General features: G+C 56.4%; 12 protein-coding genes across 12 annotated transcripts; 9 read left to right on the forward strand and 3 right to left on the reverse strand.

Moving 5' to 3' along the window:
- Positions 1 to 585: 585 nt before the first annotated feature.
- ACO1O0_003882 (uncharacterized protein) lies at positions 586 to 1437 on the reverse strand (the record flags this gene model as incomplete). The annotated part of the gene is made up of 1 exon (XM_083193325.1): positions 586 to 1437. One exon carries the CDS (start codon positions 1435 to 1437, stop codon positions 586 to 588), a length of 852 nt encoding a protein of 283 aa, XP_083050273.1.
- A 2388-nt stretch (positions 1438 to 3825) lies between these two features.
- Positions 3826 to 5913, forward strand: ACO1O0_003883 (sugar porter family MFS transporter; the record flags this gene model as incomplete). Its single annotated transcript, XM_083193326.1, has 6 exons — positions 3826 to 4054; positions 4141 to 4253; positions 4305 to 4571; positions 4653 to 5107; positions 5195 to 5630; positions 5707 to 5913. The coding sequence occupies 6 exons, from the start codon at positions 3826 to 3828 to the stop codon at positions 5911 to 5913; spliced, it is 1707 nt and encodes a 568-aa protein (XP_083050274.1).
- An 83-nt stretch (positions 5914 to 5996) lies between these two features.
- ACO1O0_003884 (sialidase family protein) lies at positions 5997 to 7229 on the reverse strand (the record flags this gene model as incomplete). The annotated part of the gene is made up of 2 exons (XM_083193327.1): positions 5997 to 6657; positions 6724 to 7229. The coding sequence occupies 2 exons, from the start codon at positions 7227 to 7229 to the stop codon at positions 5997 to 5999; spliced, it is 1167 nt and encodes a 388-aa protein (XP_083050275.1).
- Positions 7230 to 7880: 651 nt separating this feature from the next.
- On the reverse strand, positions 7881 to 8315 carry ACO1O0_003885 (uncharacterized protein; the record flags this gene model as incomplete). The annotated part of the gene is made up of 3 exons (XM_083193328.1): positions 7881 to 8008; positions 8080 to 8240; positions 8272 to 8315. 3 exons carry the CDS (start codon positions 8313 to 8315, stop codon positions 7881 to 7883), a joined length of 333 nt encoding a protein of 110 aa, XP_083050276.1.
- A 3646-nt stretch (positions 8316 to 11961) lies between these two features.
- ACO1O0_003886 (Alpha/Beta hydrolase protein) lies at positions 11962 to 12981 on the forward strand (the record flags this gene model as incomplete). The annotated part of the gene is made up of 4 exons (XM_083193329.1): positions 11962 to 12267; positions 12329 to 12611; positions 12689 to 12856; positions 12917 to 12981. The coding sequence occupies 4 exons, from the start codon at positions 11962 to 11964 to the stop codon at positions 12979 to 12981; spliced, it is 822 nt and encodes a 273-aa protein (XP_083050277.1).
- A 1192-nt stretch (positions 12982 to 14173) lies between these two features.
- Positions 14174 to 15127, forward strand: ACO1O0_003887 (P-loop containing nucleoside triphosphate hydrolase protein; the record flags this gene model as incomplete). Its single annotated transcript, XM_083193330.1, is given in 2 exon segments — positions 14174 to 14376; positions 14395 to 15127. The coding sequence occupies 2 exon segments, from the start codon at positions 14174 to 14176 to the stop codon at positions 15125 to 15127; spliced, it is 936 nt and encodes a 311-aa protein (XP_083050278.1).
- Positions 15128 to 16007: 880 nt separating this feature from the next.
- ACO1O0_003888 (uncharacterized protein) lies at positions 16008 to 16423 on the forward strand (the record flags this gene model as incomplete). The annotated part of the gene is made up of 2 exons (XM_083193331.1): positions 16008 to 16204; positions 16270 to 16423. 2 exons carry the CDS (start codon positions 16008 to 16010, stop codon positions 16421 to 16423), a joined length of 351 nt encoding a protein of 116 aa, XP_083050279.1.
- Positions 16424 to 17188: 765 nt separating this feature from the next.
- XYL2_1 (chaperonin 10-like protein) lies at positions 17189 to 18328 on the forward strand (the record flags this gene model as incomplete). The annotated part of the gene is made up of 2 exons (XM_083193332.1): positions 17189 to 17218; positions 17273 to 18328. The coding sequence occupies 2 exons, from the start codon at positions 17189 to 17191 to the stop codon at positions 18326 to 18328; spliced, it is 1086 nt and encodes a 361-aa protein (XP_083050280.1).
- A 906-nt stretch (positions 18329 to 19234) lies between these two features.
- On the forward strand, positions 19235 to 20373 carry ACO1O0_003890 (MARVEL domain-containing protein; the record flags this gene model as incomplete). The annotated part of the gene is made up of 3 exons (XM_083193333.1): positions 19235 to 19402; positions 19458 to 19762; positions 19836 to 20373. 3 exons carry the CDS (start codon positions 19235 to 19237, stop codon positions 20371 to 20373), a joined length of 1011 nt encoding a protein of 336 aa, XP_083050281.1.
- A 630-nt stretch (positions 20374 to 21003) lies between these two features.
- On the forward strand, positions 21004 to 21545 carry ACO1O0_003891 (cytochrome c oxidase biogenesis protein Cmc1 like-domain-containing protein; the record flags this gene model as incomplete). The annotated part of the gene is made up of 2 exons (XM_083193334.1): positions 21004 to 21148; positions 21217 to 21545. The coding sequence occupies 2 exons, from the start codon at positions 21004 to 21006 to the stop codon at positions 21543 to 21545; spliced, it is 474 nt and encodes a 157-aa protein (XP_083050282.1).
- A 1371-nt stretch (positions 21546 to 22916) lies between these two features.
- Positions 22917 to 24749, forward strand: ACO1O0_003892 (uncharacterized protein; the record flags this gene model as incomplete). Its single annotated transcript, XM_083193335.1, has 1 exon — positions 22917 to 24749. The coding sequence occupies one exon, from the start codon at positions 22917 to 22919 to the stop codon at positions 24747 to 24749; it is 1833 nt and encodes a 610-aa protein (XP_083050283.1).
- A 958-nt stretch (positions 24750 to 25707) lies between these two features.
- Positions 25708 to 27049, forward strand: ACO1O0_003893 (uncharacterized protein; the record flags this gene model as incomplete). Its single annotated transcript, XM_083193336.1, has 2 exons — positions 25708 to 25735; positions 25800 to 27049. The coding sequence occupies 2 exons, from the start codon at positions 25708 to 25710 to the stop codon at positions 27047 to 27049; spliced, it is 1278 nt and encodes a 425-aa protein (XP_083050284.1).
- Between the last annotated feature and the right edge of the window lie 691 nt (positions 27050 to 27740).

Below are 27740 nucleotides of genomic sequence, written 5' to 3' on the forward strand. Positions count from 1 at the left end.
TGAATATACGGGGTAAATACGTGTATCCAGGATTAAGATTGCCTCTCTCAGCCCTACTCCCCCACAAACCCCACACATACCGAGATACAACTTGCAACGAAAGACCTAGTCCTCACAATTTCACAACTGCCCCTGAGCCGGGGTCGTGAGCAGACGCGATTTTGGTTTTCTTGAAAGTACGTATCCCATTGTTTTTCCCTAAGGTCTCTTTTACCCATCTCTCCAATGGCATGGCTGAGGCGACCGAGTTGCTGTCTCTGGAGCCAGAGGTGACCGCTGAGAATCCCATCAACTTGGGGTGAATATTCACATTATATGGCGATGCTGAATTCTTCTTCTTCTTATTTTATTAAATCTCTATCTTGCTATAGATGTCTTTCCCCCGGTTGTGCCAATCTGTTCCTGTCCAACAATCTAATATCATCAAAACTCCATATCCCCCTTTCCCATGCGCCGTTTCCCCGTCTATGCGAATCGCGAACCTGCTCCTACTCAGACCAAATTAGCAAAACAGAAACAGTAAAGACACTCACCCGTAAGGAAGTCGGCAACCCAAGAACCCCAACACCCAACCACCCTTCCGGACTAGACGTCGTCCAGGCTGAAATAGACGCCGTTCTCGTCTGGCAGTGGCCAGCCACTGTGATCGTCGATTCCCAGCTCCTCCAACGTCTCCTGGTCTAGGTCCTCCACCGACACCACAAGTCCAATGTCCAGCCGCAGGCCCTCCGTCTCCCACTGGCCCTCGCGGCCGTCCAGCCTGTCGTCCACCACGCTGTCCAGGTGCTCGCGCACCTTCTCGCTGAGCCTGAGCATGTGCGCCGGCTCATCCACCTCCTCAGTCTCCACCTCGTACGCCTCCCGGGCCTCGGCGTCCCACGCAAAGAAGCGGTTGTGCCGCCGCCCCTCGGTCAGGCACCGCGCCTGGATGCAGAAGTAGCCCCCGATCGCGGCGTGCGCCTGCGCCGACAGGTCGGACCCGAAGAGCTCCGCCAGCTGCAGGACCACGTCGTCCAGCGCGCAGAAGATGCACTCGTCGCTCAGGACGCCGCCCTCGGGGACGGTGCTGGGCACCGAGGTCGCGGCCCCGAGACCCATGAGGGCCGTGTTGGGGTCATAGAAGCGGCGCAGAGACGCCAGGTGGCCGCACCCGGGGTGGACGGCCTGGTTGTTGCAGCAGGGGCAACGGTTAGACGCCTGGGATAACCACATCTCGAGGCACTCGAAGCCCACCATATGCCCGCAGCACAGCACCGCAACGCCCGTGCAGATGTCGTCGTCGAGCATCAGGGGGTCGGGGGACATGCGCTGTCGGCAGATGCTGCAGTCCAGCTGCAGCCGGCGCAGGTTCCGGACGTTGTCGAGAAGGGGCCTGATTGCGGGGAGATATGTCTCCGTGATGGGCTCGTTGCCCTGGTGGTTGCTGGAGGGAGCCATGATGGCTTGGCCTGGTTGGCTTGGGAGTCCTCGTGGCCAAGAGACTAAGCACCCCGGATGCTATATGGACAGGTCAGTAGGAGTTGTGGTTGTGGGTTCTTGGTTGCTGATGCAGTAAGAGGTTGAGAGGAGAGATAAGTTTCGAGGGGAATGAGTTGATTTGGGTTATATTTATAGGTGAGCTTGAAGTTGTTCTCGGTTTTCCCAAGTGAAGGGTTCATGATGTGTTTTTAATGATCCCACAACTGATGGTTGTTTTTGAACTCCTTGGTTGTTGAGTCCATGTAAGTGAGTAGTAAATTTGACTGTGTTCAAGCAACAGAGGGGTCCATAACAATGGTAGATGAACTCGGTAAAAGGGATGGCCGTCTCCCAGAGTTCCTTGACTCTGTCGAAGAGATGGTCAGGGCCTATCAGAACACGTGCGACGACCTCAATTAACCATATATATACATGCATATGCAGTGATTAGACCTAGGAATAATGAGGATGTAATTTGTGAACATCCAGAAGCCAAGTTGTCAAGTGTTATCGAGACCTTGAGCAACACCCTAGGTCAGCCATATGCCAAGCCACTTAGACATGCGTGCAGATCACTCGATGTGAATCGCCGACTTCAGTCTTCCACAATTCAACAACACGCAGTCTCTCAGTCTCATAGTCAGAACAGATCCTCAATCCCCATACTCCTCTGAAAATCACCCTTATACCTGACCATGGATGCAGCCCATCAAACAGTCCTACTCACAGCCCGCTGCCACTGCGAGAAGCACGTCTTCACCACGTCAATCCCCTCATCCGCCCTGCCCCTTCACGCCTCTCTCTGCCACTGCACCTCTTGTCGCCGCAACACTGGCGCCCTCTACTTTGGCTGCACGGCCTGGCCTAATCCTGAAGAGGATCTCTCGCGCCTCAAGCGCTACCCCTTCTCGTCAGGCACCGACGTCTTCTCGTGCGGCGCGTGCGCATCGCAGCTCTTCTGCAGGGACACCAGGCCGGGGGAGCCACCCGAGGTGGTAACGAGTGCCCTGGTGGAGGACTGGCCAGATCTTGTGCGGTACTCGAGAAACATCTTTGTGGGAGATACGGTGGATGGGGGCGCGTCGGTGCTGTTGGGAGAGTGGGCTGATGGGCAGCCTCTGGAGCGTTGGAGAGGGCACGGGAACAAGAGTGAGGAACTGCCATTGGGGTGGCCATACGGTCTCAAGCTCACAGAAGAGGAAGGGGATCAAGAACACGGGCCTGTATTCACACGACTGGCGTGCCACTGCAACGGCGTCAATCTGTTCCTTAGAACGGCTCCTGATGACAAGCCTCGGTTGATTGTGGACGCACGTCCCGCTTCTCGACAAGCTGTGAGTGCTGATATTGTTTTCTGGGCCAGTGTTACCATTGGGAGTATTGTTGCAAAGCCTGACATGTCATCTGCTTCGTTGTTTGAGTCGAGCACGGATCTGGACATGGTTGGGGCTCGGGAGGACACACCGCTTGGGACACTTGGAAGAGACTCCCGCGCCCCTCGCGACGAACAGACGACGACTACTTATTCGTGCAAGGCGTGCTCTGCAACCTTCTTTCAGGTACACGAAGAGTCCCCTGGCCGCATCTTTGTTGCACTGGGAGTGGTGGATTATCCCGGGGGGGCAAGAGCCGAGGGTCTACTGTCGTGGAAATGTGTCGATATGTGTATACTAGGCCACGAGGAGTCGGTGGGCTGGAGGAGTGGGCTGTACGACCAGGTGAACAAAGCACTGAGAGAAAGGTCTAGATAGTGGTACATGCATGGGTAAGTATCCAACACATTGATAGCAGCATATCCATCTTACGCCGGTGCTTTTTTTTAAAAAAAAGTTGCCAACTTGCTACTCTACACATCAACAAAGAATAATTACTAAATCAGCTAATATTAACTATTCATCGTCTTGAATTCATCTTATATAAGTAGGCTTATCCTGTCGCATTGCCAGCACAAGCCTGAATGTATCCTAGTTTCGCTTGATGCGCCAGAGACATGCAGCACCCATGCTTCTTGTGCTCATCTAAGCCGAAGCCGGTTACATCCACATGACCGCTACAGTCCCATCATCACTTCCAGGGTTCCCCCAATGCCTCCCAATTTGCGGGGTCATTGACACAGTCGTCCCCGGATTCGAGCCAAACTCGGAAATAATGACTGGTGATCTCATGGTCCCGTTCTTCCCCCTCCCTTGGGGACACCTCGCTTTGGGGGATTACTCTCATCATAAATACACCCTCACCGCTCTCATTCTATGCACTCGTATTATCAACTCTAGTTACTCCAAAGGATACCAGGAGCATTCTTGATTCCCCTTCTGGTGCCAGAATCTTCGACATTCAGTCTATACCCGGAACGTGTATCCGTACACCATGACAGGCACCGATGCAACAGCACCCGAGAGGGTCTCACACAATGAGGCCCCCGCAGCCAACAAGCAGCACATGGATTCGGTAACTCTTGACAATGTGAAGCTCCAGGAGCCCAGCGCCGAGACGTACGCTGCCATCATGGCCCAGCACAAGCCGGATCTCTGGGGGCCGGGCTACATCCGGCTCTACATGGTCGCCGGGTCCGTGTTTCTCTGCTCCACAATGAGCGGTATGTGATTAATTACCTATTTTTTTCACGACCCGAATGAAAAGCAACAAAGTACACCACTGAATGTTGGTACTGAATGTTGGTAGGCTTCGACGGGTCTCTGATGGGGTCTATCAACGCCCTGCCCAACTACACCGAGTACTTTGGTCTGCCCGAGGGAGGCAATGCCAGCACCGGCATCATCTTTGCCATTTTCCAGGTACTATCTGAACACCCATCATCCCCTTATATCCCACCAACATTTTTCTAGGTCGGCCTCATGTGCGGCGCCCTGTTCGTCTGGCTGGCAGACTGGTATGGTCGGCGGTGGCACATGTTCGTCGGCTGCCTGGGCGTGTGCGTGGGCACCATTATCAACTCCCTGGCCACCAGTGTGCCCATGTTCATCGGCGGTCGCTTTGTCTTGGCCTTCTTTGTGGCCTTTGCGACCATGGCGGCCCCATTGTACCTGGTCGAAGTGTCACCTGCAGCGCAGCGTGGTACGATTGCTGGTCTGTATAATACGTTTTACTTTGTGGTGAGTAACTGCTCTGGCCTTGCCTTCGGGCTATTCCACCATGTGTAGACACATAGGATTATTATGCTGAGATGTGCACAGGGCTCGATTCTTGCGACGTCGGCCGTATATGCTTGCCATAAATATCTGGGCGACCGTGGGAACCTAGACTGGAGGATCCCTCTGTGGCTGCAAATGATCTGCCCGGGCATGTTCACCTTTGTTGCCTTTTTCCTCCCCGAGTCACCCAGATGGTACGCTCATGTGACCGAATACTCTCTTGTTGAACATCGCTCACTCTTCAACCCTAGGCTTATTGCACAGGACCGCCACGAGGAGGCCAAGGCCTTCTTCGCCACCTACCATGCCAATGGCGATGCCGACCACCCCCTGGTGACTCTACAAATGGCCGAGGCCCTGGAGGCCCTGTATAGCGAGCCACCACCTACATGGAAGGATCTCTTTGACCTCCGCGTCCTGTTCGAGTCCAGGGCGAGCCGGTACAGGATCATGCTGAACATGACCTTTTCCTGGTTTGGCCAGTTCAGCGGGAACAAGTAATCCGGCCCCTTGCCAGGCCCTTGCCCTTGTCAGGGGTTATGAGCGACTCTGACAACATGAACATGGAGCTGACCGTGGAGCAGCATCATCTCGTACTACCTCCCCATCATGCTGCGCAACATTGGCGTCACCGACACCAACCTGCACCTGATCCTCAACATCATCTACGCCATCGTCGGCTGGGTCTTCTCCACCACAGGGTCTCGCCTCCACGACAAGGTCGGCCGTCGCAAGATGCTCATCGGCTCGACCCTGGGCATGACCGTGTGCCTCGCCGTCGTGGCCGCCTGCGCGGCCGGCTTCGTCGAGTACGGCAACCGCACAGCCTCAACCGTCAGCATCGTCTTCATCTTCCTGTTCGGCGCCGTCTTCGCCGTCGGCTTCACCCCCATGCAGCCCATCTACCCGGCCGAGGTGGTCAGCACCAGGATGCGCGCAAAGGCCATGGGCGCGTACAAGCTGACCACGGGCGCGGCCGGGTTCCTGAACACCTTTGTCGGCCCCATTGCTCTGTCCAATGTGAGTTCCTTCCTCAAATCTCCAGTCCTTTCCCCCGCCCTTTGTTTTGGTGTGGTCCATGCTGACACCGGGGCAGATTGGATACTGGTTCTACGTCTTCTTCGTCTTCTGGGACACGTTCGAGGCGACTTTCATGTACTTCTTCTTTGTCGAGACCAAGGGGCTTACTCTCGAAGAACTGGATGCCGTGTTCGAGGCCAGCAATCCGAGAAAGGAGAGTGTTGCCATCAAGAAGCGGCAGAAACAGGTGGCTGCGGGTGAAATTCCCGACGTCAAGGTGTGACATGTACAAATACCACCCGACACCCAGCGACAGGACAGTGTTTTATGCATAAGAATACATATAATATTGAGGTTCCATCCTAGTTACTGCCCACGCCCCCCCTTCTTGCCCTTCTCGCACTTCGCATCATCCCCCAACATCTCCGACAGCCGCACCACACTCAGGCTGACCTCGTTGGTCGTGCTGGGCGGCAGATGGCCCGCCCCCATGATCAGCAGCAGGTCCGGGTCCTCGTCCTTGACCATGAGGAACCGCGTGTACGCCTCGGGCTGCGGCGTCTCGCGCATCACCCAGTGGTCCGGGTGGCCCAGCATCTGGTTGGTGAACACCTGGCCCAGCGTGCCGCAGCTGACCACGATGGTGCCGTTCTCGCCGCCGTAGGCGCTCCAGACGACGTAGGGCGAGCCCTGGGGCACGGTGCTGTCGTCGTTGCTGGGCCGTAGCGCCTGGTCGGGCGCGGAGCTGAATGTCAGGGGCGAGGACGAGATGCGGTAGTAGACGGGGAACCAGTAGTCCTCCTGGGAGGCCTCGCCGCCAAACTCGTACGTGTAGATGTAGTCGCCCGTGGGCAGCTGGGCGACGGTGGGCATGCCGGGCCGCTGGTAGTAGTCGTCGTGGGCGACGTCGTCGACCAGCTCTCCCCAGGTCTTGAGGTCTGTCGTGGTCTGGTGGACGAGCTTCTGCGAGTAGGTCGCGTTGTCGCGCTGGTCGGAGTAGAACAGCACCAGCTGGCCGTCGTACATCCTGAGAGGAGCGTTAGATGGAGGATTCCCTGCATGCATGTGAAAGAGCTTGGGGGTGTGAACTTACATGAACCAGGGCTCCCACACAGGTGTCAGGCCGTGGTTGGGGAGCGCCTCGCCGCCCTCGGCCACGCTGCTGGCAAACTCCCAGGTGACTCCCAGGTCTCGGCTGGCGTAGACGTCAATCTTGGTCCTGCTGAGGTCGGTGGGGATGCTGTTGCCAGCACACAGCACCGTCCCAGCCTCAAAGTCACCAACGGCCTCGGGCAGCTGGTATAGCTCAGGCTGGTAGCGCATGCCCCAACCGTTGACCTCGTCGCGGACGCGGGAGATCTCTTCCCAGTTCTGGCCGCCGTCGACGCTCTTGTAGATGGGGAAGGACACAATGGGGGGCTCAGGAGAGTAGTTCTCCCACGTGGAGAGGAGGGTGCCGTCGCTCAGCTGCAGGGCGCGGGCGTAGAGGACTCTCGGGTCTGTGTAGTTGGCCTCGGGGACGAAGATGACATTGTTGTCGAATGTCTGGGCTGTGGCCAGAGACACGCCCAGCGAAAGAAGGGTGGAGAGGAGACGCATGGCTCAGATGGCTGCTTTTTGATTGAGTCCAGGGGTTATTGACAGCTTCTAATCCCGGGCAAGAGGAATTGGCCATTATTTATGGTATGAGATCCCTCAAGTAGCCATCTAAGATCACGATGATCCGGAGCTATATTCGGAGGGGAATCTCGGTGCGACGAGACCGAACCCCCGAGGCAGAAAGAAGTGCCAATTGTCTTGAGGATATCTCAGTGCCGATTGGCGCGGGAGTGAGTTGGCCTGGGGAAGATCATCCCAGCATATGCCATTGCCACCAATCGGCTGGATATGCCGCCGGAAGATGTTTACATGTGTCGTCTGCCAAGAACCCCACGAACCGGGGGGTCGGTTATAGTTTATATGCGTCGTTTTCTGCATTGGAGTTGGGGAATGGGACTAGTTCGCGTCAATGGCCGAAGCTCGTAATTCGTGTCCAACTCATGAGAACATGATTAGACGTAGCATGTAAGTTGGGAGGGAGGACCTCGCTTCATGGATTTCCCAAGGCGAGTGGAATGGCTCTATACCCTGATATCGGACGCAACCTCAATTGATATGAACTGTATCTATACTATTCATGTAAATACATTCCAAAAGTAGATGGAAATTCCATGCCATTAGAATACCACATCTCCATTTCCATCTACCTGTTCACAGGACATACTGAGAGTTCTTGTTCTCAAACTCTGTAAGATCCCTCATGCCCGCCTCGTCGCTTGCCCCCTTGTTCGCCGGGCCATAGCGCTTCTCATGAGAACGGTTCATGAAGAACATGTACACTTGGCATATTTTTTAGGCCCAAATCCTTGGTCCCACATTGTGGGGTGTTCTCGCAGCATCATAAACGTACCGAGCAGGAGGATATGACAGCCGAGCTTAATCGAGTACCCAACCAGCAGCCCAATAGTGGCACCTGTAAATCCTGGAGCCTCGGAGGGCTTCACCACAAAGGGTCGCGCAAAGTTGCCCCAGAAGTAGGCAGTGATTTCCAACACTTTAGCCAATACTCGCCTGATGGGCTCAAGGGTCAGGAAGGACTTACAAGACCACGGCGTTGGCCAGGGAGCGGTGGGTGTAACCCGCCATGTTGGAGGATATTGTGGTGAGGGATACTGTGAGCCCAATTGGCTGCGCGTTGACCAGCCAAAACGATACCAGTCGGCCCAGGTGTTGGATCGTGGGAGGTACGCCATGCAGGCTGCAGCCACGATGCAGAGAATGTTGGCCCCTGTGGCCGCGAGGAGGCGGGCTAGAGACAAGGCATTAGCAATGATGGCAAACAACTCCTACGGTTAAAGGGAGAGGCGTGGATTTACAGTTGGGTACACGTTGAGGATAATGATCCCTCCAATTAGCAGGGCCACAATCTGCACCGCATCTCCTACGGACATGAGCTGGGTCGTCATGGTGGTGCTGAATCCCATGTCGCGGATGATGGTGGTGGAAACACGACAGGCCGCTCTGCTCGTTTCTTCACGAGCAGTATGCCTTTGCTTCGTGATAGTTGCTACAGACAGGCCAGTTCCAGGCGATGGGTACCAGATCAAATATGGTACGAAGGCGGTACGAATGCAGTCTACCTGGACCACCAAGGACCCAAAATCGGGACTACTTCTTGTTATGTAGCCTTAGCTGTCCCCATCTATCGTCAAATCAATACCGCCTCTCGCGATAGCCACTATAAATGATACACTCGTAGAACTCGCTGTTACTGATCAGTTTAGGCTGGCGGGATACGAGGTATCCCAAGCTCTTATCAATTGCAACTATCAAACCGTGGGGCTATTCTATCGCTTCTCAAATTAGGAGAGTGTTTTCAGTGTCTCTACGTATGTATATGCTATGAGTTTGCTAGTCTATTTATCAGCTGTCTCGTAGCTGAGCTTTCCGTCTGTCGATACTACTACCCTCGACAAGAGATCTGACATGCTCACTCGCCTCTCTGGGTCTGCCAACAACATTGACCCTATGATTTCCTGGAAAGCATCTTCAATTTTAGGCCTATTAGGGTGTTGTGTGTTCCGACGGCCACCTTCGACATTTCTGGCCGAGGAGTTCACTACCCAGGTAAGTCATATTAGCCCAATACATCAAGTGGTCGCCCCATGGAAGAAGAGATGTTGGCTGGAATTTACATTTTTCCTTTTCTCCATCATAGAGATATTCCAGCCATGACTGCGGCGCAGGTCCGCACCTTTGAATTGCCTCGGACAAGAAGTCACGCCCCATTGAAATAGGAGGTACCCCAGTCCTGAGTTTGCAAAGCTATAATTAGCATTAGTCCAAAGCTCTAGTCCAAGTAGGTGCTGGGGCTGAGTACTGACCGCCGCGCCCAAGGTCCAGACATCTGCCTTTAAACTCCATTCGCACCCTTCGCTACCTTCTGATCTCCGATGGACTTCCACTTCTGGGGGTCGATAAACGGCGGGGACGCACCCTGGTAGCCCACGTATAGGCTCCGTGATCCAAAATGCTAAAGGAGCACCATGTCAGCCTCGCACAGCTATATGTACGTACTTGTACTCCCGATCACATACCCCTGCCGAAATCTAAAATCCTGAGGCTTGCGGTTTCTGTCTTAGGGCGGGAGCTCTCAGGCAGTGCATTCTCCAGCCACTCCCATTCCGGGGTAAGGTAAGCGGGAATAGTATTCATAGGAAAGTGAGGGTCACGAGGCGTCACGGGAGTAACATCACTATCGTCAAGTTCCTCCATGATTATATCCTCATCAAGCTCCTCAAGTTCTGGCAAGGCGATGCCGAAGTTCTGTGGATACGGATCTAAAACTAGTTAGGATGTGACGATGCGTGCCTTTTGCTCGTGGTACTTTACCCCCATGTGCAATGCCTTGGCTATGAAGGAATGCAAGTCCCTCGATCAGCTGTGTCATGAACCTGGGTGAAGCCGAATTCCAGTTCCCAGAACGGTTCATCAGCGGGGTTACGATCTCTGTAACGAGACATTCGTGGAATCCATTGGGCCCTTGGATGATGAATGACTGATAGAGTTTAATGATACGCTCGTGCCTAGGATGCTGCCGACCATGATCCCTGATCCAACCCAAGATGTGCGCTTCGGTGGTTTGTTGCGGGCTGTCGCTGCCGCTGCCAACTTTGATGGCAACATTTCGCCTAGATATGCCTGCGTGAGCGTTGGCTTCGGAGGAGCTAGGATCAAATGGATAACCAACTTTTGGACGAGGTCGCGTGCAAGCCAAACGGTGGCAAAGGCCCCGTTACCCAGCTTCCACAGAATGCGATACCTTGGCTGCATGCTCTCGTCAGAGACACAGGTCTGCAACTTGGGAAGGATGTCTCCAGGGATAATAGGGTGGTAGCCATTTTTGACATAGCGGAGTAGGTCTTCACAGCGAGAACCATTGTGGAAGAATTTGTCTAATGGGGACGGGGGAATCGGTCCACACTTGGGTTGCCACGGCATCGTCGCTTGTTTCTGAGTCCTTATGCGTCCTTGCTTCGGTTGGTATTGGGTGTGGAATTGGGGCTGGGCGTGTTATAAGGGTGCTGGTAGCGGTTTACTTGAATCCTGAAATATGCACTTGGTAGAACTTGGTGAGTCACCCCGCAAATGTCAAGGGTTATGACATATGGATGTCGGTCGGCGAATCATTCTTCCCTTCAGGTTCTCTTCCGGATGCCAGTCGCATCCTCCTTGCATGTTTTGCGACGTGGTAATGGGTTCTGGTCACTACATGTATGCTTGTCACAGGCAAACCGCAACAGTTAATGGTTTGTTATTACCTTTGATGCATTGGATCAGTCATTACAAGAAATAACGTTTGGTAGCTAGGATAAAACGACTTAGTATCATGTTTTCGGCACACAATGCGCAGTTTGTCTTATGCATTCGGGTTTGAAAGTTGACACGGCCTAGAACTCGACTAGCCGGCGATTCACGGGATAAGGAGACAAAGGCAACCTCTTTGTTATTATGTTTGCGCCACATATGTAGCGCATGGCCTGGAATTTGTTTACGCATGTGAACTCGGCAAGCCCCAAGTGACTAAAAGTGATATTATAAGCTCTTTAAGCTACGCTGGCGGCATTCCTAGTGTCGAGCAGCGGGTTTTCAACCTTGACACTAAAGTCCGCTACGGCCACCTATAATACAAAGTCCCGATTTCGTAATCCTGGATGTCAGCAGTTGTGCATCTCCAGTTCCCAGACATTCGTCTTCTCGATCGGGCCAGCGGCCAAGTCGCTAGCCCGTTTCTCTGCATCTGTCATTGCCGCCACGGTATCGTCGAATACGAACTGCAGTCTGCAACATGTAGACTTGTAATAAGGGTGGTCCCTCTCGAAAAGGCAGAGGGGACGGGTTCAAGAGTTTCGTGCCCCTAATTGCGAACTAGAGTGTTGAAATTGGAGACTGACCTGGGTTAACGTGAGGCCCCGCATCCCCGAACGCATCTCCTCTTCTAGATCCGACCTCCACATGGGATTGACGATTTAACAGGCTTAGAATCGATGCTATGGCGGCTCAGAGCCCCCGCGAGGAGATGGAGAGGGGGAGGGGCAGCAATCATTTTCCGCCATCTGTGAGACAGTGGGACTGTGAACAAAGTAACAGTGTCATGGCAGTTGTGCCGTCTCTTGGCGTCGTCCATACGTTTTACCTAAGAACCTCCCGACAGGTCTGGTCTTCAATGCCATTTGGCACGTCGAACCTCTCGACTGGAATTGTTTTTCGTCTTGTTCTTACACAGATGACCATGGGCCAGTTGCTCTCTAAGCGTCCAAAAGTCCTCAAGCGGACTCGGGACGACAGCGCCTACCTGGCCAAGCCCATCGGCAAGTGTTGTCGCCAGGGAACCGTCCACAGGGGCGATGCCAGAGGCTCATGGGAGGTCATTTCCGGTGTCGAAACCTACCTCTCCAAACCCCCCGAGGGCAGAGCCAACGGCCATGTTCTTCTCTACTTCCCCGACGCCTGGGGCCTGTTTCCCAATGCCCTGCTGGTCATGGATGCCTTTGCGGATGCAGGGTTCCTGACCCTCGGGCTCGACTATTTCCGGGGTGTACGTCTATGTACCACGAGTTCAAGACTTTCATCTTGTTTCTGTTTTCTAATTTCTACAGGATCCTATCTGGAAGCATCTCCAAGATCCTCCCGGTGCCGAGAACAATGACTTTGACTACGAGGCGTGGAAGGACAAGCACACGGCCTTTGCAGACGAGGCCGCTCCAAAATGGGCCAAGGACGTCGCCGAACGCTACAGAAATGGCGACGCCAAGTTCTTCTGCGTGGGCTACTGCTTCGGTGCGCCGTATGTGTGCGACGAGCTGGCGGGAGACACAGTCACGGCGGGGGCCTTTGCCCATCCGGCCTTTCTCATGGACCACCATTTCGAGAACAGCAAGAGTGAGTGGCGTCGTCTTTTTTTTACGCTTCACCCGCTGGATTGTTCTTTTCATTGACACTGTTTGCCTACCATGTAGAACCCATGTTCCTTTCTTGCTGCGAGGTTGACCCCACCTTCGATGGGCCCTCACGAAGGCGGGCGTTGGACATTCTTCAAGGGGGTGAGAAGACGTATCATTACCAGCTCTTCTCGGGTGTCCAGCACGGGTTTGCTGTGCGCGGTGATCCAGATGACCCTTATCAGCGTGAGTGTGAATATCCAAGACCCTGTGGAAGTCGTTACTTTCTGACGTGTAATTACGCAGGTTGGGTCAAAGAACAGAGCCTGGCTGGGATCGTGGGATGGTTCAACTATTGGAGCTCACAGTAGCTGATACTAGGGGGGAGTTTGATTGGGATAAGGTATGTACATGCGCGCCAGGCAACGATACGGCAAATCACAGATTGAGAACATGACCATATCCCCAGCGCCGGCATCCATCGATGGGCAGTGTACGGTTTATAGCACGTATAAATAAGATTTTCTACGAGCCAGAGGTTGTATTTTATGTCAAGTATAATCACACTCCATCTTATATCGCCGTTTTTACCTGGATAAGGTAAATGCAGTGCGCGGTCTCCTGGTGGAAGCAACATGGCATTCATAACACCTTCGGGTCGAGGAGATGTGTTCAATGTTTGTGTGCCGGCCAGTTTAGTAGTAGGTTGGCAATGATTCCAGGTCGTTAAGATGAGAGTTCCCATGACTATAAGCGTGGGTGAACTTTTGTGTCTTCAATAGTACAAATCACTTGGCGCTATGTCTGCCACGGTCAGTCTCCACGGGAGTTCCCGAGCTTTGATATACATATAGCTAATGATTTCACTACTTAATGAGATGAACGCCTAGTTAAGCTCCACTGTTACATTAATCTTTTTTTGGGGGGTGGGGGGGAGGTTTTTTTCTTGTCCATGTCAAGATTAGTTGCTGTTGTGGTCTCCTCCTGGACTTACACGCCATCTGCCCCTTCAGCATCAGCTACCCTAGACACTCTGTCGATCTACTTTTCGGGTTGAGATCAAGGTCATGCATTCACAAGTTGCGCATTAAATAATGAGCAAGCGTAATTTGACTATTTATAGAAAACATTTGATTCTTGATGTTGGTTGAGCACGTGCATGGTTGTCTTGGAGGTGTTCAGTAGACCGGTGGTCATGATTGGCAGGATTCAAGTACACATACTGCTTGTACGCATGATATCCCAGTTTCAAATATAATTGGGAACCAACAGGCAGGTTTGCAATATCAGTCGACAACTCGACACGCATGAAGCAGGGAGTGCAGGCTGCATATGCGCGAGTTATATGAGGTGGTATCGTGGCTGACATGGGGGGTAATCTGGCGAGCCTGGGGAGTCTGAGGAGTCTGGAGTCGCACCACCGTCGGTCGGCCAACATGATTCACTCACTCCGTCACCTGGATCCATCCCACATAAACCTCGCTCATCCACCGATGGCCTGGGCATCTCACCTGTGAAGCGCCCCTACATCATCCCTCCACAGCCATGGCCTCATCCGCCGACATGGCCTCATCCACCGACATGGAGCCGTCGTCGTCGCCACCCCATCGCGAGATGAAGGTCCTCTCCGTCGGCCTCCCTCGCACCGGCTCAACCTCCATCGCGGCCGCCCTCTCCATCCTCGGCTACCAGGGCGTGTACCACACCAGCAAGGCCATGAACCGGCCCGGCGACTGGGCCATCCTCGAGGCCGCCGCCGACGCCACGTTCCCCTGCCTGCCCAGCTACACCGGCCAGCCCTTCACCCGCGCCGACTGGGACGCCCTCTACGCGCCCTTCGAGGCCACCACCGACGCCGCCAGCATGTTCGCCCCGGAGCTGATCCGCGCCTACCCGGAGGCCAAGGTCATCCTCGTCGAGCGCGACTACGCCCGCTGGCACGCCAGCATCTTCGACAGCCTCTTCCCCACCGTGTGGAACCGCGCCACCGACCTGTCCCTGCGCGTCGTCGAGCCGCTGGTGGGCTTCCGCGGGGGCTTCGCCACGCGCAAGATGCTGCTGGGGCTGTTCGACGCGCGGAGTCCGGATGAGGCCCGGGGCAAGGCCCGTGAGGCGTACGACCGTCATGCGAGGCGCGTGCGCGAGGCGGTGGCGGGTCAGCCAGGGAGGCTGCTCGTGTACCGGCTGGGGGACGGGTGGGGCCCGCTGTGCGCGTTCCTGGGGTGCGAGGAGCCGGAGGAGGAGTTCCCGTGGCTGAACGAGGCGGCCATGCTGAGGGGCATCGCGGTCGACTTCATGGTGCACAACAGCATCAGGGCGGCCGGGGTGGTGCTGCCGTGGGCGGTCGGCGTTGGGGCGGCGGCTGTGGGAGTGTGGATGGTGGTGAGACGGGGGGGGATTGGCGGTGCGATGCAGGCGTCGAGGTGGCTGGGCTTGCCGGGTGCGGTGATGGGCATCTTCAGGATGGACCGTGTCTACAGCTATTTTGTATCTGCTGGGCGTCAGAGTCTGGGGTAGGTATATGGCAGACCGGAATGTTCGCCCTGCACCGCTCCGGTGAGTCTCCCGGGGGTCCGGCCTCCAGCGCCGAGTTCTGGGCCGCTCGACGGCCGCCGGTTGGTGTGCACGGACATGACGCAAAGTCTTTGAGCGTAGCATTGAGGGGATGGACACTGTAGAAGCCTGTATGCGTCGAATTAAAGTTTGATTCCCACTTGATTAAGTTGCATGACGACGCCGAGCCCAGATGGCAAACCCTGTATGGAGTACTGTGCTCCATACCAGTTAGAGTTGTATAGATTCCGGCTCACAACGAAGCCTATGCAGCTCATCGGGGGTCTCTGAACGCTAAGATTTATGGTTATTCTGGATGAACCAACCGGCTCCCAGCCTGAACTGATCGCCAGACCGTTGGAGGCGAATCTCGAGCAATGCCACGGTGCTGTAGGCTGGACAAACGTCATGAGCCCCACGTGGCTTGCCCCCTAAGCCCCGTCCTGCTGCCGATGACGCACTCCGTCTCAGCAAAGACTCCAAGATGCAGAAAGATACCCCCCTTGGGGCCTTGGCCAAGTGGGGGAGACGTTCCGTGAGAGTCTCACAAGGCGCTTCGCAGGCGATTTGATTGCGCTGGCAGCAGTGGTTTGCTACCCACCATGACGATGTATGAAGTAACCGGTAGTGCTTCAGGGTTTCACATCGAGGTCTGTAGATACAGATGGAATTTGGCGTACCGAGTGTATATATATATATATATATATCCCGATCAAGTCCCTCTTCTCCAGACATCCTACCATACATTCCATCTCAATCCGAACCCGTCACATTCCAAAGCACCCATCCACAATTTTACTCCGCACATTCGCAAGCCCCAAGTTCGCAACACAACACAAGCACAATGTCTTCCCTCGTCAACAAGGCCAAGGATCTGCTCGGCAGCAACAAGGCCGAGAACCCCACCTTTGAGCAGCCGACCACGGAGGACTCCTTAGCCAGCGCCGGAAGCCACACCGAGACGGCCCAGACCGGCCCCGTCCACAACAGCGAGACCCTGAACAAGGTCGACCCGCGCGTCCACGAGCAAGGGACCACCAAGTGAGTGCTTACCTATCTCACCAGCACCACATCTACTCCGTACGGCTAGACTAACAACTGGGCAGCACCGCTACCAGCGACCGGGCTGATGCGTCCCGCCACCCCCCCTCGGTCATGCAGCAGCACCTCGGCGAGCCGACCGTCGAGCACGACTATCCCCACGATAGCACGCACAAGCGACACTCCATCAGCCATCAGGAGCAGCATCTTATGCGATGAAGCGGCAGGGGGAGTGATCTGGAACAGAGCAATGTATGATAGTTTTGACGGTCATGAATCATGATGCCATAATGAACATTTCTGGTCTTTTGGATTGATGAATATGAACTCTGCTGGGAGTGGATGATTTACTACCTACCTTCTCTCCATGAGGCCATCCCATCCCATGACCCCAACTCGGCAGGGCCAGACCCCTCTGGACGCTCTGGCGCTCCAATCTGGTCCCCCAAAAGCCGCCTTTCTCCATGAGTGGAAAGCGCTGCATTCCACACCGATGCCCCACGAACTCGAGGGTCCATTAGTTCTCATTTGTCCCATCTGACTCTGCTGGGCGACGCCCATTGGACCGGGTAAAGGCGCCGCGCCAGCGGGATAAATTGAGGAATAATGGTGCTCCACGCTGCTCCACGGGCTGCTCCATGGATGCTCCATCGCGGGGCTTCTGCCAACCATCGGCCTGTCGCGTCACCATGATTTCCCCCGGCGGGGCAGAGCGACACCTTAGCTGCGAGCGTGTCCAGACATTTTGCCTAAGAAGACTTTTTCTCTCTTTCCTTCTTCACTTTTCCTTCTCTTCTCTTCATCGTGCGATATATACCTGTACTGTCTGAAGCCTTGGAGACTTTTCCTGTTCAATTGGACTGATCCTTTGGTGCTTTGATCGAGAGAGACACGGTGCTGCTGTACCCCGCCATTCCGTCCCCTCACCACAGTCGGAATCCCATCTTCACGCGATTCACCTCATCACCACACACAGCCGCCGCAATGGCGTCCCTCAACAAGAATGACCTGAGCGTAAGGACTTCTCCATCATCTCACCTCTTCACTCCCAGGAACTAACCTCCGCAGAACCTCTCCTTCATCCTCAACAAGCCCAACGACGTCACCTACGCTGAGCGCCCCAAGCCCACCCTCGCCTCGCCCCACGACGTCCTCGTCGCCGTCAACTACACCGGCATCTGCGGCTCCGACGTCCACTACTGGGTCCACGGCGCCATCGGCCACTATGTCGTCAAGGAGCCCATGGTCCTGGGCCACGAGTCCGCCGGAACCGTCGTCGAGGTCGGCGACCAGGTCACCTCCCTGAAGCCCGGAGACGCCGTCGCCATCGAGCCCGGCTACCCCTGCCGCCGCTGCCACGACTGCCTCGCCGGCCACTACAACCTGTGCCCGGAGATGGCCTTCGCCGCCACACCCCCCATCCACGGCACCCTCACGGGCCTGTGGTCCGCCCCCGCCGACTTCTGCTACAAGCTGCCTGAGGGTGTCTCCCTGCAGGAGGGCGCCATGATCGAGCCCCTCGCCGTGGCCGTCCACATCGTCAAGCAGGCCACCATCACGCCCGGCCAGTCCGTCGTCGTCATGGGCGCGGGCCCCGTGGGCCTTCTGTGCGCGGCCGTCGCGCGCGCCTACGGCGCCTCCAAGGTCGTCAGCGTCGACATCGTGCAGTCCAAGCTGGACTTTGCGCGCGGGTTCGCCGCCACGCACACGTACGCGTCGCAGCGCGTGAGCGCCGAGGAGAATGCCCGCAACATCCGCGAGCTGGCGGGCCTCCCGCGGGGCGCCGACGTGGTCATCGACGCCAGCGGCGCGGAGCCGTCGATCCAGACGAGCCTGCACACGGTGCGCACGGGCGGCACCTACGTCCAGGGCGGCATGGGCAAGCCGGACATTACCTTCCCCATCATGGCGCTGTGCCTCAAGGAGGTGACCGCCAAGGGCTCGTTCCGCTACGGCGCGGGCGACTACGCGCTGGCCGTGGAGCTGGTGGCCACGGGCAAGGTCGACGTCAAGAAGCTCATCACGGCCGTCGTGAGCTTCGACAAGGCCGAGGAGGCGTTCCGCAAGGTCAAGGAGGGTGAGGCGATCAAGGTGCTGATTGCCGGGCCCAACGAGAAAATCTAAAGTCGTAGCTTGCGTCGAGGGGAAGCGTGTCCCGGGGAGGGTTCGATGGGGAAATAGGAGAACCGGAGTAATGATGGTGCATGGCGAGGAGGTTTTATAAGCAGTACTGTGATATTTAGGCGTGCATACGGAATATAACGCGATCCATGAATATGATCGACAGAAGAACTGCCTGATCGGGCGTGACATAGTACATAATTCTCCGGCCATGGTTTCCGCGTTGGCAGGGGTCGTTCCGCACTCCACCCTCCCGCCATCCGTACTTGGCTCCAGCAAGCGAGCTGTCAGCGACATGTCTGCCTAGACCCGTCTAGTCTTGTTTTGATATTAAGTTGTTGACCCATCTTCGGCAGTGTCGATGAGACAGAGTGCCGGGTCCAAAGAGCAGGCTGTGTGACGACCATCCCCCTGTGGGGCCTGGGAGTTACCACTTACCAACTGGAATGATAATGGCTTCTCACGAGCTATCAGTACAATGCAGCTGACATGCCTACTCGTAGACAGATGCAGCATCCCTCTCGTCTGCCGCCTCCTTCGACTCCCCAAATGGCAATTCGTTAGCCGATGGCATGTCTTGGCAAGGCTTCTCCGGCATCGCTAGATCCCGCCCTATGCGGCTGAAGGGTCTAGTCCCGCGCCCCCCGGCGTCATATTCGATGCCGCCTTCAATAGCGCCGACGCCTTGGGCAAATCCTCGATCGCCAGCGCCTGACCGGGCGCTGCTGAGCCTCAGAGCCCTCAGCTTTGCGAATGGCCCGTTCCGGGTGGCAGGGTATTCCTATATAAGTTGGTGGTTTCGTTGATCGGGAGCGCCGCCCACTTGTCTTGTGTTCCTGGCCATCCCATCCTGAGGCGGTCTGCGTTGACTCAGCAAGTATTCGTATTCGGCTTGCAAACGGTGCCGAAATGACTGTCGAATCCGACAGCGATGGCGCTGTGCATGTGCTCAAGACGCCCGTGTGGATTCTGGTTGTCCGTGGCTTCCAGTTCCTCCTTACTCTCGTCATTGCCGGCCTGGCTGGCCGTTTGATGCACGATGCCTACCTCGACGAGGAGGGCCTCGCCCTGGCCATGGTAATGCTTTCAACGTCCGCACCAAGTCCGTCACTCCTCACTCACAAAGAAATAGGCGCTCATCACCTGGGTCATGGTCGGCTACATCGTCTTGGCCGAGAAGCTCCCGTCCCTCCACAAGCTGTACAACGTCATCGCCGTCCTCGTCCTCGACGGCTTCCTCCTCGTCATGTGGCTCGCCACCTTTGCCGCCGCTGCCGCCGAGCGCGCCCGCTACGTCTATAACGTCAACGTGGAGAGCTGCTACTCAGACGGCAGCCTCATCGACAGCAAGACGTGCGTTCGGAAGAGAGGCGTGATTCTCTTCAAGTCCGGTGCCGCCATGTTCGCTGCCATTGCCGGCCTGGGCGCTCTGGTCTGGTAGGTCGTTTTCTATCATCTGTTTGGCAAATACGGGCACCAGCAGCTAATGTTCCATCTCGTCGCGGTGCAGGCTCCTCTTCATCGCCACCTTTGCCTGGGGAATGACCATGTACTTCCGCGGCCGCAAAGAGGGCCGCTTCCTGTTCGGCGTCGGGTCCAACGACCACCAGATGGAAAACCAGCAGCCCTTCGTGCCCGCGCCGCAGGGGGCTCAGCCTGAGAAGATTGTCCAGCCCGCGCCTGCTGGGCAGTATCAGGTGCCTCCTGCTGGGCAGTATCCTGTGCCCCCCGCCGGGCAGTACCCTCCGCAGGCACATTATCCCCAGGCTGGCTATCAGCCTTCTGTCAGCCCGCCCCCCACGACTCCGAGTCCGTACCAAGCACCCTACTCGCAGGCTCAAGAGCTGCAGGGCCAGCAGCAGCAGCAGCAGCAGCAGCAGCAGCACTATGGCCAGTATCCCCAGCACCAGGGATACCAGGGACAGCAGCCACCTTACCTCCATCACACGGTGTCGGTGCAGACTCATCACGGTGAGCTGGACGCGAACGGTCAACAGTATCTGACGCCATCTCCTCCCACTGGGTCGCCACCGCCTCACCACCAGTAACTAGGCGTACCCTAAACAGTACACGAATGATGGATAATGTGGAGTTGCGTGTTAATGATTGCAATTGTTTTAGCAATAGCGAGGAGTATAATCGAACGGATCGTGTTTGTGTGCCAACTGAACGTAAGAGTGAGAAGTGACAGAATGAGTGTCTGGACCTTGCCTTGTCTTTGACATCACTTGATGCCGGCTTTGAACACAGTTCGCAACCATTGCTCGGTTTAGAGCCTGAGATACAAGGGCAGCCTTTTTTCAACTTGCCATAATACCGCGCCCGTCGTCTCTTTTGAGAGGAGATTCAAATGAGAGAATAATTCAATGTGAAGAACTAAGAGCATCGTGTCCAGGTGGGTCCGGCGCGGTTCTTGGTGTTTCCGCAGGTCTCCAACTTATTCTGCCATGTACGGTCCACAATCGGCAGGCGGTGAAATTCCCTCCCCTTCCAATCGTCCGACACACCAAAGCTCGCCTCGGAGCTCATCTAGCCAGGATCCCACGCAGCATCATCGGCCCCCAACACACGACATTGCCCACGCCACGGGCTTCGCAAACAGCGGCCAGAGACTCCGAGGACACGCCTCAGCTCTGCCGACTCGCATCCCCGGCCCCCAGAGCCCACCCATGGCCACAATGGCCACCGACAAACCCGATGCTCCATCGGAGCGCCTCGGCGTGCCCTCGCGCAACCCGTTACCACTGTCTGCCTCGCAGGAGGCTCAAGTCCGCGACATCTACTACGCCCGCGTACGCAAGAACTGCACCGAGGAGATCAAAGGTTCGTCCCCAATCATTACCATTCTCCTCCCGTCTCCCTCCCCCTGCTGACAAGCCGTTCTCCCGTAGCGTTCGCCGCCTGCGCCCTCGGCCGGACCTTCACCGTCTCCTTCGCCTGCCGCGCCGAGCACCGCGCCATGAACGGGTGCATGACGCGCCACGCGACGCCCGCCGAGCACGACGCCGCGCGCGAGGAGTGGTTCGCCATGCGCATCCAGCGGCAGCGTGAGCGCGAGCGCAAGACGCAGGTGGCAGCCGCGCAGGAGGAGTTCATGCGCGAGTGGTGGGGCCTGCCCGAGGACGTCCGGCTGTCGCGCCAGAAGGACATGGAGGAGAGGAGCAGGGCCGAGCGCGTGGGCGGGATGCCCGCCAAGGAGAGGCCGCATGGAGAGAGGTGACGATGGGGATGGGGAGGCATGGATGGATGGATCGATTGGGGGGAGGTAGGGAGAGTGGGGGATGATGGGCTTCGGGTGTGCGCATCTTTCGGCCGGCGTTTTTTTTTTTTTTTTTGGAAAATGGGGATTTCGCCTGGGCGGCGGCGTGTGTATAACTAACGGCAGGACTTCTGTATGAGTACTTTGGCGAGAAGCGCTGACTATCTAGACGGAAAATACACCTCTTACTACGGCGGTACTGGGCCAAATTCGGCAAGGATGGCGAGCTTAGGGCATGTCGGGATCGCAGGCAGATGCTGACTCTCGGTAGCAAGACTCGTGGGATGGATCGAAGATGAAGTGAGGTCATGAGGGCCAGAGGCCAGGATGACGGCGGCAGCGGATACGGCCCGCATCAAAGGTGCCGACATGCTTCAGTCGCGGCCATCTGGCGGCCACGAGGCCCTGTTTTGACCACTGCATCCTTCAACGCTTGCAGTCTTGGCCAAGATGGCCGTAGGTCGGCTTCGTCTCGTGGGCGGCATCCACGCAAAGGTCGGCCCTTATTATGTGGGAGACGAACCCGGCAGTTTCCCAATTGGAGGAAACTAAGTCGCCAAAGAAACAACGCTACTCCAATTCACCTAGCTGGTTCGTCACTGTATGGTGAATTGATTGCAGGTTGCCAGGTCATGCTATTCGCTCACAGCGAGCGCCGTCTGTGCTGGCTCAGGCACCATCAGTGCCCGTCACGACGTGAGCACCCCAACCACGCGCACCAACGCTCGCCTTTAAGCGCCGGACGGGCACCAGATGGGTATGGGGGACTGACAGGACAGGCCCCTAGGGGACTCAAGGCCTCTCATTCGACGGTGCAGCGCGTCGTTGTTGGGCGCTTAGACTGGGCTGCATGGTGATGCGGGCCCTCATTGGACCCCAGATCTGCCATTGTCCTGCATGGTAGGAGATGTCTGCTATTTTTGGTGTTGCACCCCGCGTTCGCCCACCCTCCACCGCTGTGAAGAGCGCTTCCAGGCAAATCACCTCCACGGCCTCCACGGCGCTGAAAATGGCCTGACTTGATATATCTCTTGGCCCGCGCCGGGCTTTGCGGATGCAAAGCTTCTCCCTACTATTCAACCTACCCCGACACCTGTTCCGCCGGGAACTGGAACTTACACTTCCATTACATGCCCTGGCTGGTATCACGACTTCACGAGGACGATGAAGCGATAGCGACTCGATTGACTTGCTTTTTTACCCGGGATCCCCCGATCACCATTCGCTGTGCGAATTGTCTCAGCTTCCTCCGGAATAGGAAGTGCTGTGCTCGGTTGAGTCTGCTGGATATATGTACAGAACTTGACTCGAACACCGCATACAACCCCGGCCATGCCGTCCTCGTCTCCCGCCCCCGGGAGCTTCTCTCTCTTTCCCAACCCCAACACCTCCAAGCCGCCTCCTGTTGGCCTCAATCAGACTCCCCTTGGGCGTCGCTCCGAGTCTCGGGAGCGTAGAGCACCAACACCCCAGAGCATGCGGGAGCCGACCCCACACCACGGAGCCGAGCCGGAGCTCGCTACCGTCTCACCACCCCGGATGGGCCGACGGACGTCTCATCACCGCCGACAACAGACACCGCTCCAGTTTGACTCTCCGCTGCAGCGTGATGACCAACCACAATGGCCGCTGGGCGGCCAGCAACAACCACAACAACCACCTCAACCACAACCCCAGGAACCTTGGCCGCAACAAGAGACTCGCCCACATACCGAGACAACCTCCTCACCACCACCCGCCCAGCAGCGGCCCTTCCGCAGCTCTATCGCCAAACTCCCCTTAGACGATGGACCCGATTCCTCAAACCCCCAGCCCCTCCGCTCCATATTCCCCACATACAACCCAGAGCTGCCCCTGGACCAGCAGGACTACGCACCCACACAGAAGAGCCCGACGCGCATCCCCAGGGCCATCATCAGCAGGCAGTCTTACTTCCAGAGGGACGACGAAAGCACACACGTCCGGAGTCCCGCACACAGCCCGAGGGCCATCGACGACGGCCACAGGTGGGCGCGAGCCCGTCCGCAGGAACCGCCCACGATCCCCAAGCCATCCACGACGGAGCAGCTCAAGGGCTTCTGGAAGGTGGTCAACGGATGGAGGGCGCCTTCGTCCGAGGGGCGGGTCTACTGCATGAAGCTCTCGCAGGAACGGGACGCCCCCGTCTACACCCTGTCGTCGGCGACGGACCCCTTTTACAACATCCGCCTGGACCCGACATCGGCATCCGCCCGCGTGACCGTCATGCGCCACGACCCCAGCAAGCCGTACAAGGAGCCCAAGCGGGAAGGCGGCGGCTCATCGTCGAGCAGCCCCGTCAACGGAAGCAGCGGGAGCATCGCCCCGAGCGGCAAGATCACCGAGGGCAAGGACTGGCACGAGGCCCTCACGACGACCCTGGAGGAGGAGTCGCGGCGGCATCAACCCGAGGACGGGCTCGTGGCGCTGCTCATGCCCTCGGCGGCGACGCGCGTGGCCATGGACAAGGCGCACGATGCGCAGGCCGTCATGATGGCGGAGCTCGAGTGCGCGCGGCTGGTGTGGGACGACGACAGCGCCACCCACTTCCTCGTGCACCCGGCGCTGGCGACGCCCTTCTGCGTGACGATAGAGCGCTGCCCAGCCTGGTCGCGCGTAGAGTACACGCTCGAGCACCACGAGTCGCCGCGGCACCTAGCCAAGCTCACGCGCGACGCTACGGGCGGGGGGTGGCTGGAGCTAGACACGGGGTTGGCGTCCAAGATCGAGTCCTTCTACATTGCTGACGTGGCTGTCACGGCGCTCATGCTGGTCGCCTCAGCGGACGAGAAGAATCAACCTGCGGTCGCCGAAGTGTTTGAGCCGCCACCTACCGTGCCGCCCAAGACGGCGGTGGCGAAGCATAAGCGGGACAAGTCCTCGCTCGGTAGACTTGTCAGCGCCGGAGGAAAGAAGAAGCCCAAGATGGAGGCGTTTGAGATTGATCTGGAGAGCCAGGATGGCAGCCTTGGCAAGGGGAGGGTCAAGATCAAGGAGGGTATCGATAGACTACCGTTTTTCCTGCGTGTGCCGGTCAAGATTGCCAAGGGACTATTCAAGGTGGCGATTTGGGTTCTGACGATAGCGTTCAAGTGCCTCCGGGCGGTATTTGGGAGCTGCTACAGCATGGTCGGCTCCAAGTACTAATAGAAGTGATTGTCTGTGACAGATCAGAATGATTCATGTCTATTCTCACGTCTATTCTCTTGCCATCCGAGCGGAAACTATGGGACCTTGCCTTACACGTACTCGATGTAAATATTGCACTTAGTTTGATGAATACTAGTGAATAGTACGGATACTCTTCATCAACATTAAATTGAGGTGCCCTTGCGTTCAGCTTACGGATACACGTATTGTAGGAAGCCCTCGCCCGAGTAGGGGTTACCCCTGGGACATTGTGCCACGTGAGCAATTCAATTCGAGGGAATCAATGCCACATATACATACCACAATGTCAGCCTCGTCTTATTTCAGTACCGAACGTACTTGGTTGGGCCGAAACGTGCGGCTGTGTTACGCTGCCAAAGCAATGTAATCCAGTGAGCTAATGCGCGGGCACCCGTTCAATGTTTGATGCTCCGCGCCCGTCTGTCTGCCTTTTTGCCTTTTTTAACAGCTCATCAGCCGCAAGCTATGGGCCCACAAGGGTATTCGTGAAGAGGTACTGGTCGACTGGCAATGGCATCGCCTGGTGCCCACCCGTGGGGATGGGGATAAGATGGTGTGCTACCCCTCCGCTTCCAGTCCCATGCAACCTCCCACTACTATTACTACACCGTATATTCCCGGCTTGTCTAGCTGGGGCCATACGTAAATCCAGCCTGCTCAGAACATCTCCAAAGATTGCCCTCATGGACAAGCTCCGGGTTTGAGCCCACGTTGAGCTCCCTGTCCTCGGGCTATTAGATCCCTGACCCGCCCAGTACATGTACTCGCATACACCCGGTCTTTGCCAGAACCAATATTGGAGGCTTCAACACGCTCCCTCAGCCTTGTGTTCCCTCTAGGGATCCCTCTCCGAGGCTACACTGCCTCCCCGACCCTGTCGCCACAGGTCACACCGCCTGCCCAAGTCACTTGACAGTGCCAAACGCGAGCCATCATGGAAGCTTGTGGTTGTGACGTACCGCGTGCGTTCGAATCCATTCATACCCCCATGTCTTGCTTTCCTCTGCTGACACAGTCTGGTAATAGAATGCGGTGACCCGTGGGGCTGTGCCAACATCACAGCCGACAATGCGCTACAGAAGTTCCCGGAGCTGCATGTCGCCCCAGCACCAGAGCCCGACCAGAGGGACGTGAAGGAGTGGAAGAAGTGGCACCAGGGATACCTGGAATGGAGCAGAGTCAAGTGCCCCTGCGGGAACGGCTACTTTTGCAGAGTCCACGGCGAATGGAATTCTGGGGGTGCTGTGGTGGCAGGCTTGGTGCCACCACAGGATCGTCAACATGAGGGGTATTGTATGGATTGGCATTACGACGACCAAGAAGAAGGGGAAGAAGAATCGGCCGAGCCAGAAAAGGGCTCTTCATCGCACCGGAAGCATGCTAGCTCCTCGTCTCGGGAAGAGCGCCGTTCAAAATCCAAGGGGACGTCCCGGGAAGAGTCCAAGGGCAAGTCCAGAAAGGAGTCGAAGAGCCGGGGCGAAAGAAGCTCCACGGGCAAGTCGCGGGAGCACCGATCTTCAAAGCATGATGAACACCGGTCTTCAAAGAGCGACAAATCATCTTCAAGGGAAGACAGAAAGAGCAGCAAATCCAAAGAGCACAGGCAGCCGTCGTATCGCTCCGGGGCCTCAACATCTACTCGAGATCTACCGGAAGAGTATCACGAGCCCTCTTATACACATACACAGCCTGGAGGCCATGAGCAACAGGAACAGGAATACGGGCATGAGGAAGCTTACGATAGCACCTCTCGGTGGGACCCTAGGACCACTGGCCCCTCGGGCTACCAGCAGGAATATGACACCGTTATTCATCAAGTCACACAAGGTGTCTCTGGTATGAGTATGGGACAGCCTGACTCGACAACCACTGACAGCCGGGGCGGTGGCCATGGTTACGACACGGGTCATTACCCGGAGGCCCAGGCGCAATATACAGCTTCCCACACGCCTCGGGCTACTACAAACCAGCATCAATATCCAGAGCAGTACTCAGCAGAGTATTCCTACGTACAGCCGGCTGATGAGAGCGTCCAGTATGACCATCAGTACGACCCCCAGTATGACCCTCAGTACGGCCCCCAGTATGGCGCCGAGCATAGCGCCCACTGGGACGCCCAATATACTTACCAAGGGGGACCCGAGGTCAATCCAGAGGAGCACTATGGATATCCGGGACAGCAAGAGGGAGCAGACCCTGCTGCGGCCAAGGAACATGCGAGAAAGAAGTCCAAGAGCCACAGCAGCAAGAAGGAAGGGAAGCGTAGAAAGGATTAGGGACTTGATGGAAGGTTTGATTGAAGGGTCATGCTATTGATGATATCTTCTTAGATTGTTCTGGGCTCCCCATTTTGCTTTTTACTTGGTGGACAATTTGTCTGGCTTATATTGGTGTTTTTTTTTGTTTTTTTTGTAGCTGATTGCTGTGATCGTACATATTGGTCCTTCGTTCCTAGACTCTGACATTTCAAATACTGTTATCTAGTACCTTTATCTTTCCACAAACGTGTTTCGATATTCACAGTAGTCATAAATACGGCACTGGGAATCATGGCATCATCCTTAGACTGCCTTAGAGTGCATTCAACTTTCCCAACGGCGGAATGTAAATTCAAGGTCCCAGTAGACGGGCTCTCTCTTGATTTGCAACAGTGAGGCTCCGCCAAAATCCTACCCGAGTCGGTGAGAGAACACCCACATAAAGGCCGTTATCGATGGGGGGGCACAGTCAGATGCACAACAAAATAAGGGCGAAGCCGGGCGTTACACGGAAAAGCAGGTGATGCAGTCCAGCCGTTCAGCCCAGCACCCGGTGAGCATTGGGCGTCCAGGATTCTCCGACCCGGCGTCTCTAACTCCAACATCGGTCTGGCACGAGGGGGCTCAAAGTGGTGTGTTACTGTACTGTTTAATTGGCGATCAAGTGTCAGGCTCCAAATGCACTGCATGATGGCCCCCCTCGTGACCA

Source organism: Amphichorda felina (assembly GCF_050947745.1).
Source record: "Amphichorda felina strain 45539 chromosome Unknown scaffold_4, whole genome shotgun sequence".
Classification (NCBI taxonomy): domain Eukaryota; kingdom Fungi; phylum Ascomycota; class Sordariomycetes; order Hypocreales; family Bionectriaceae; genus Amphichorda; species Amphichorda felina.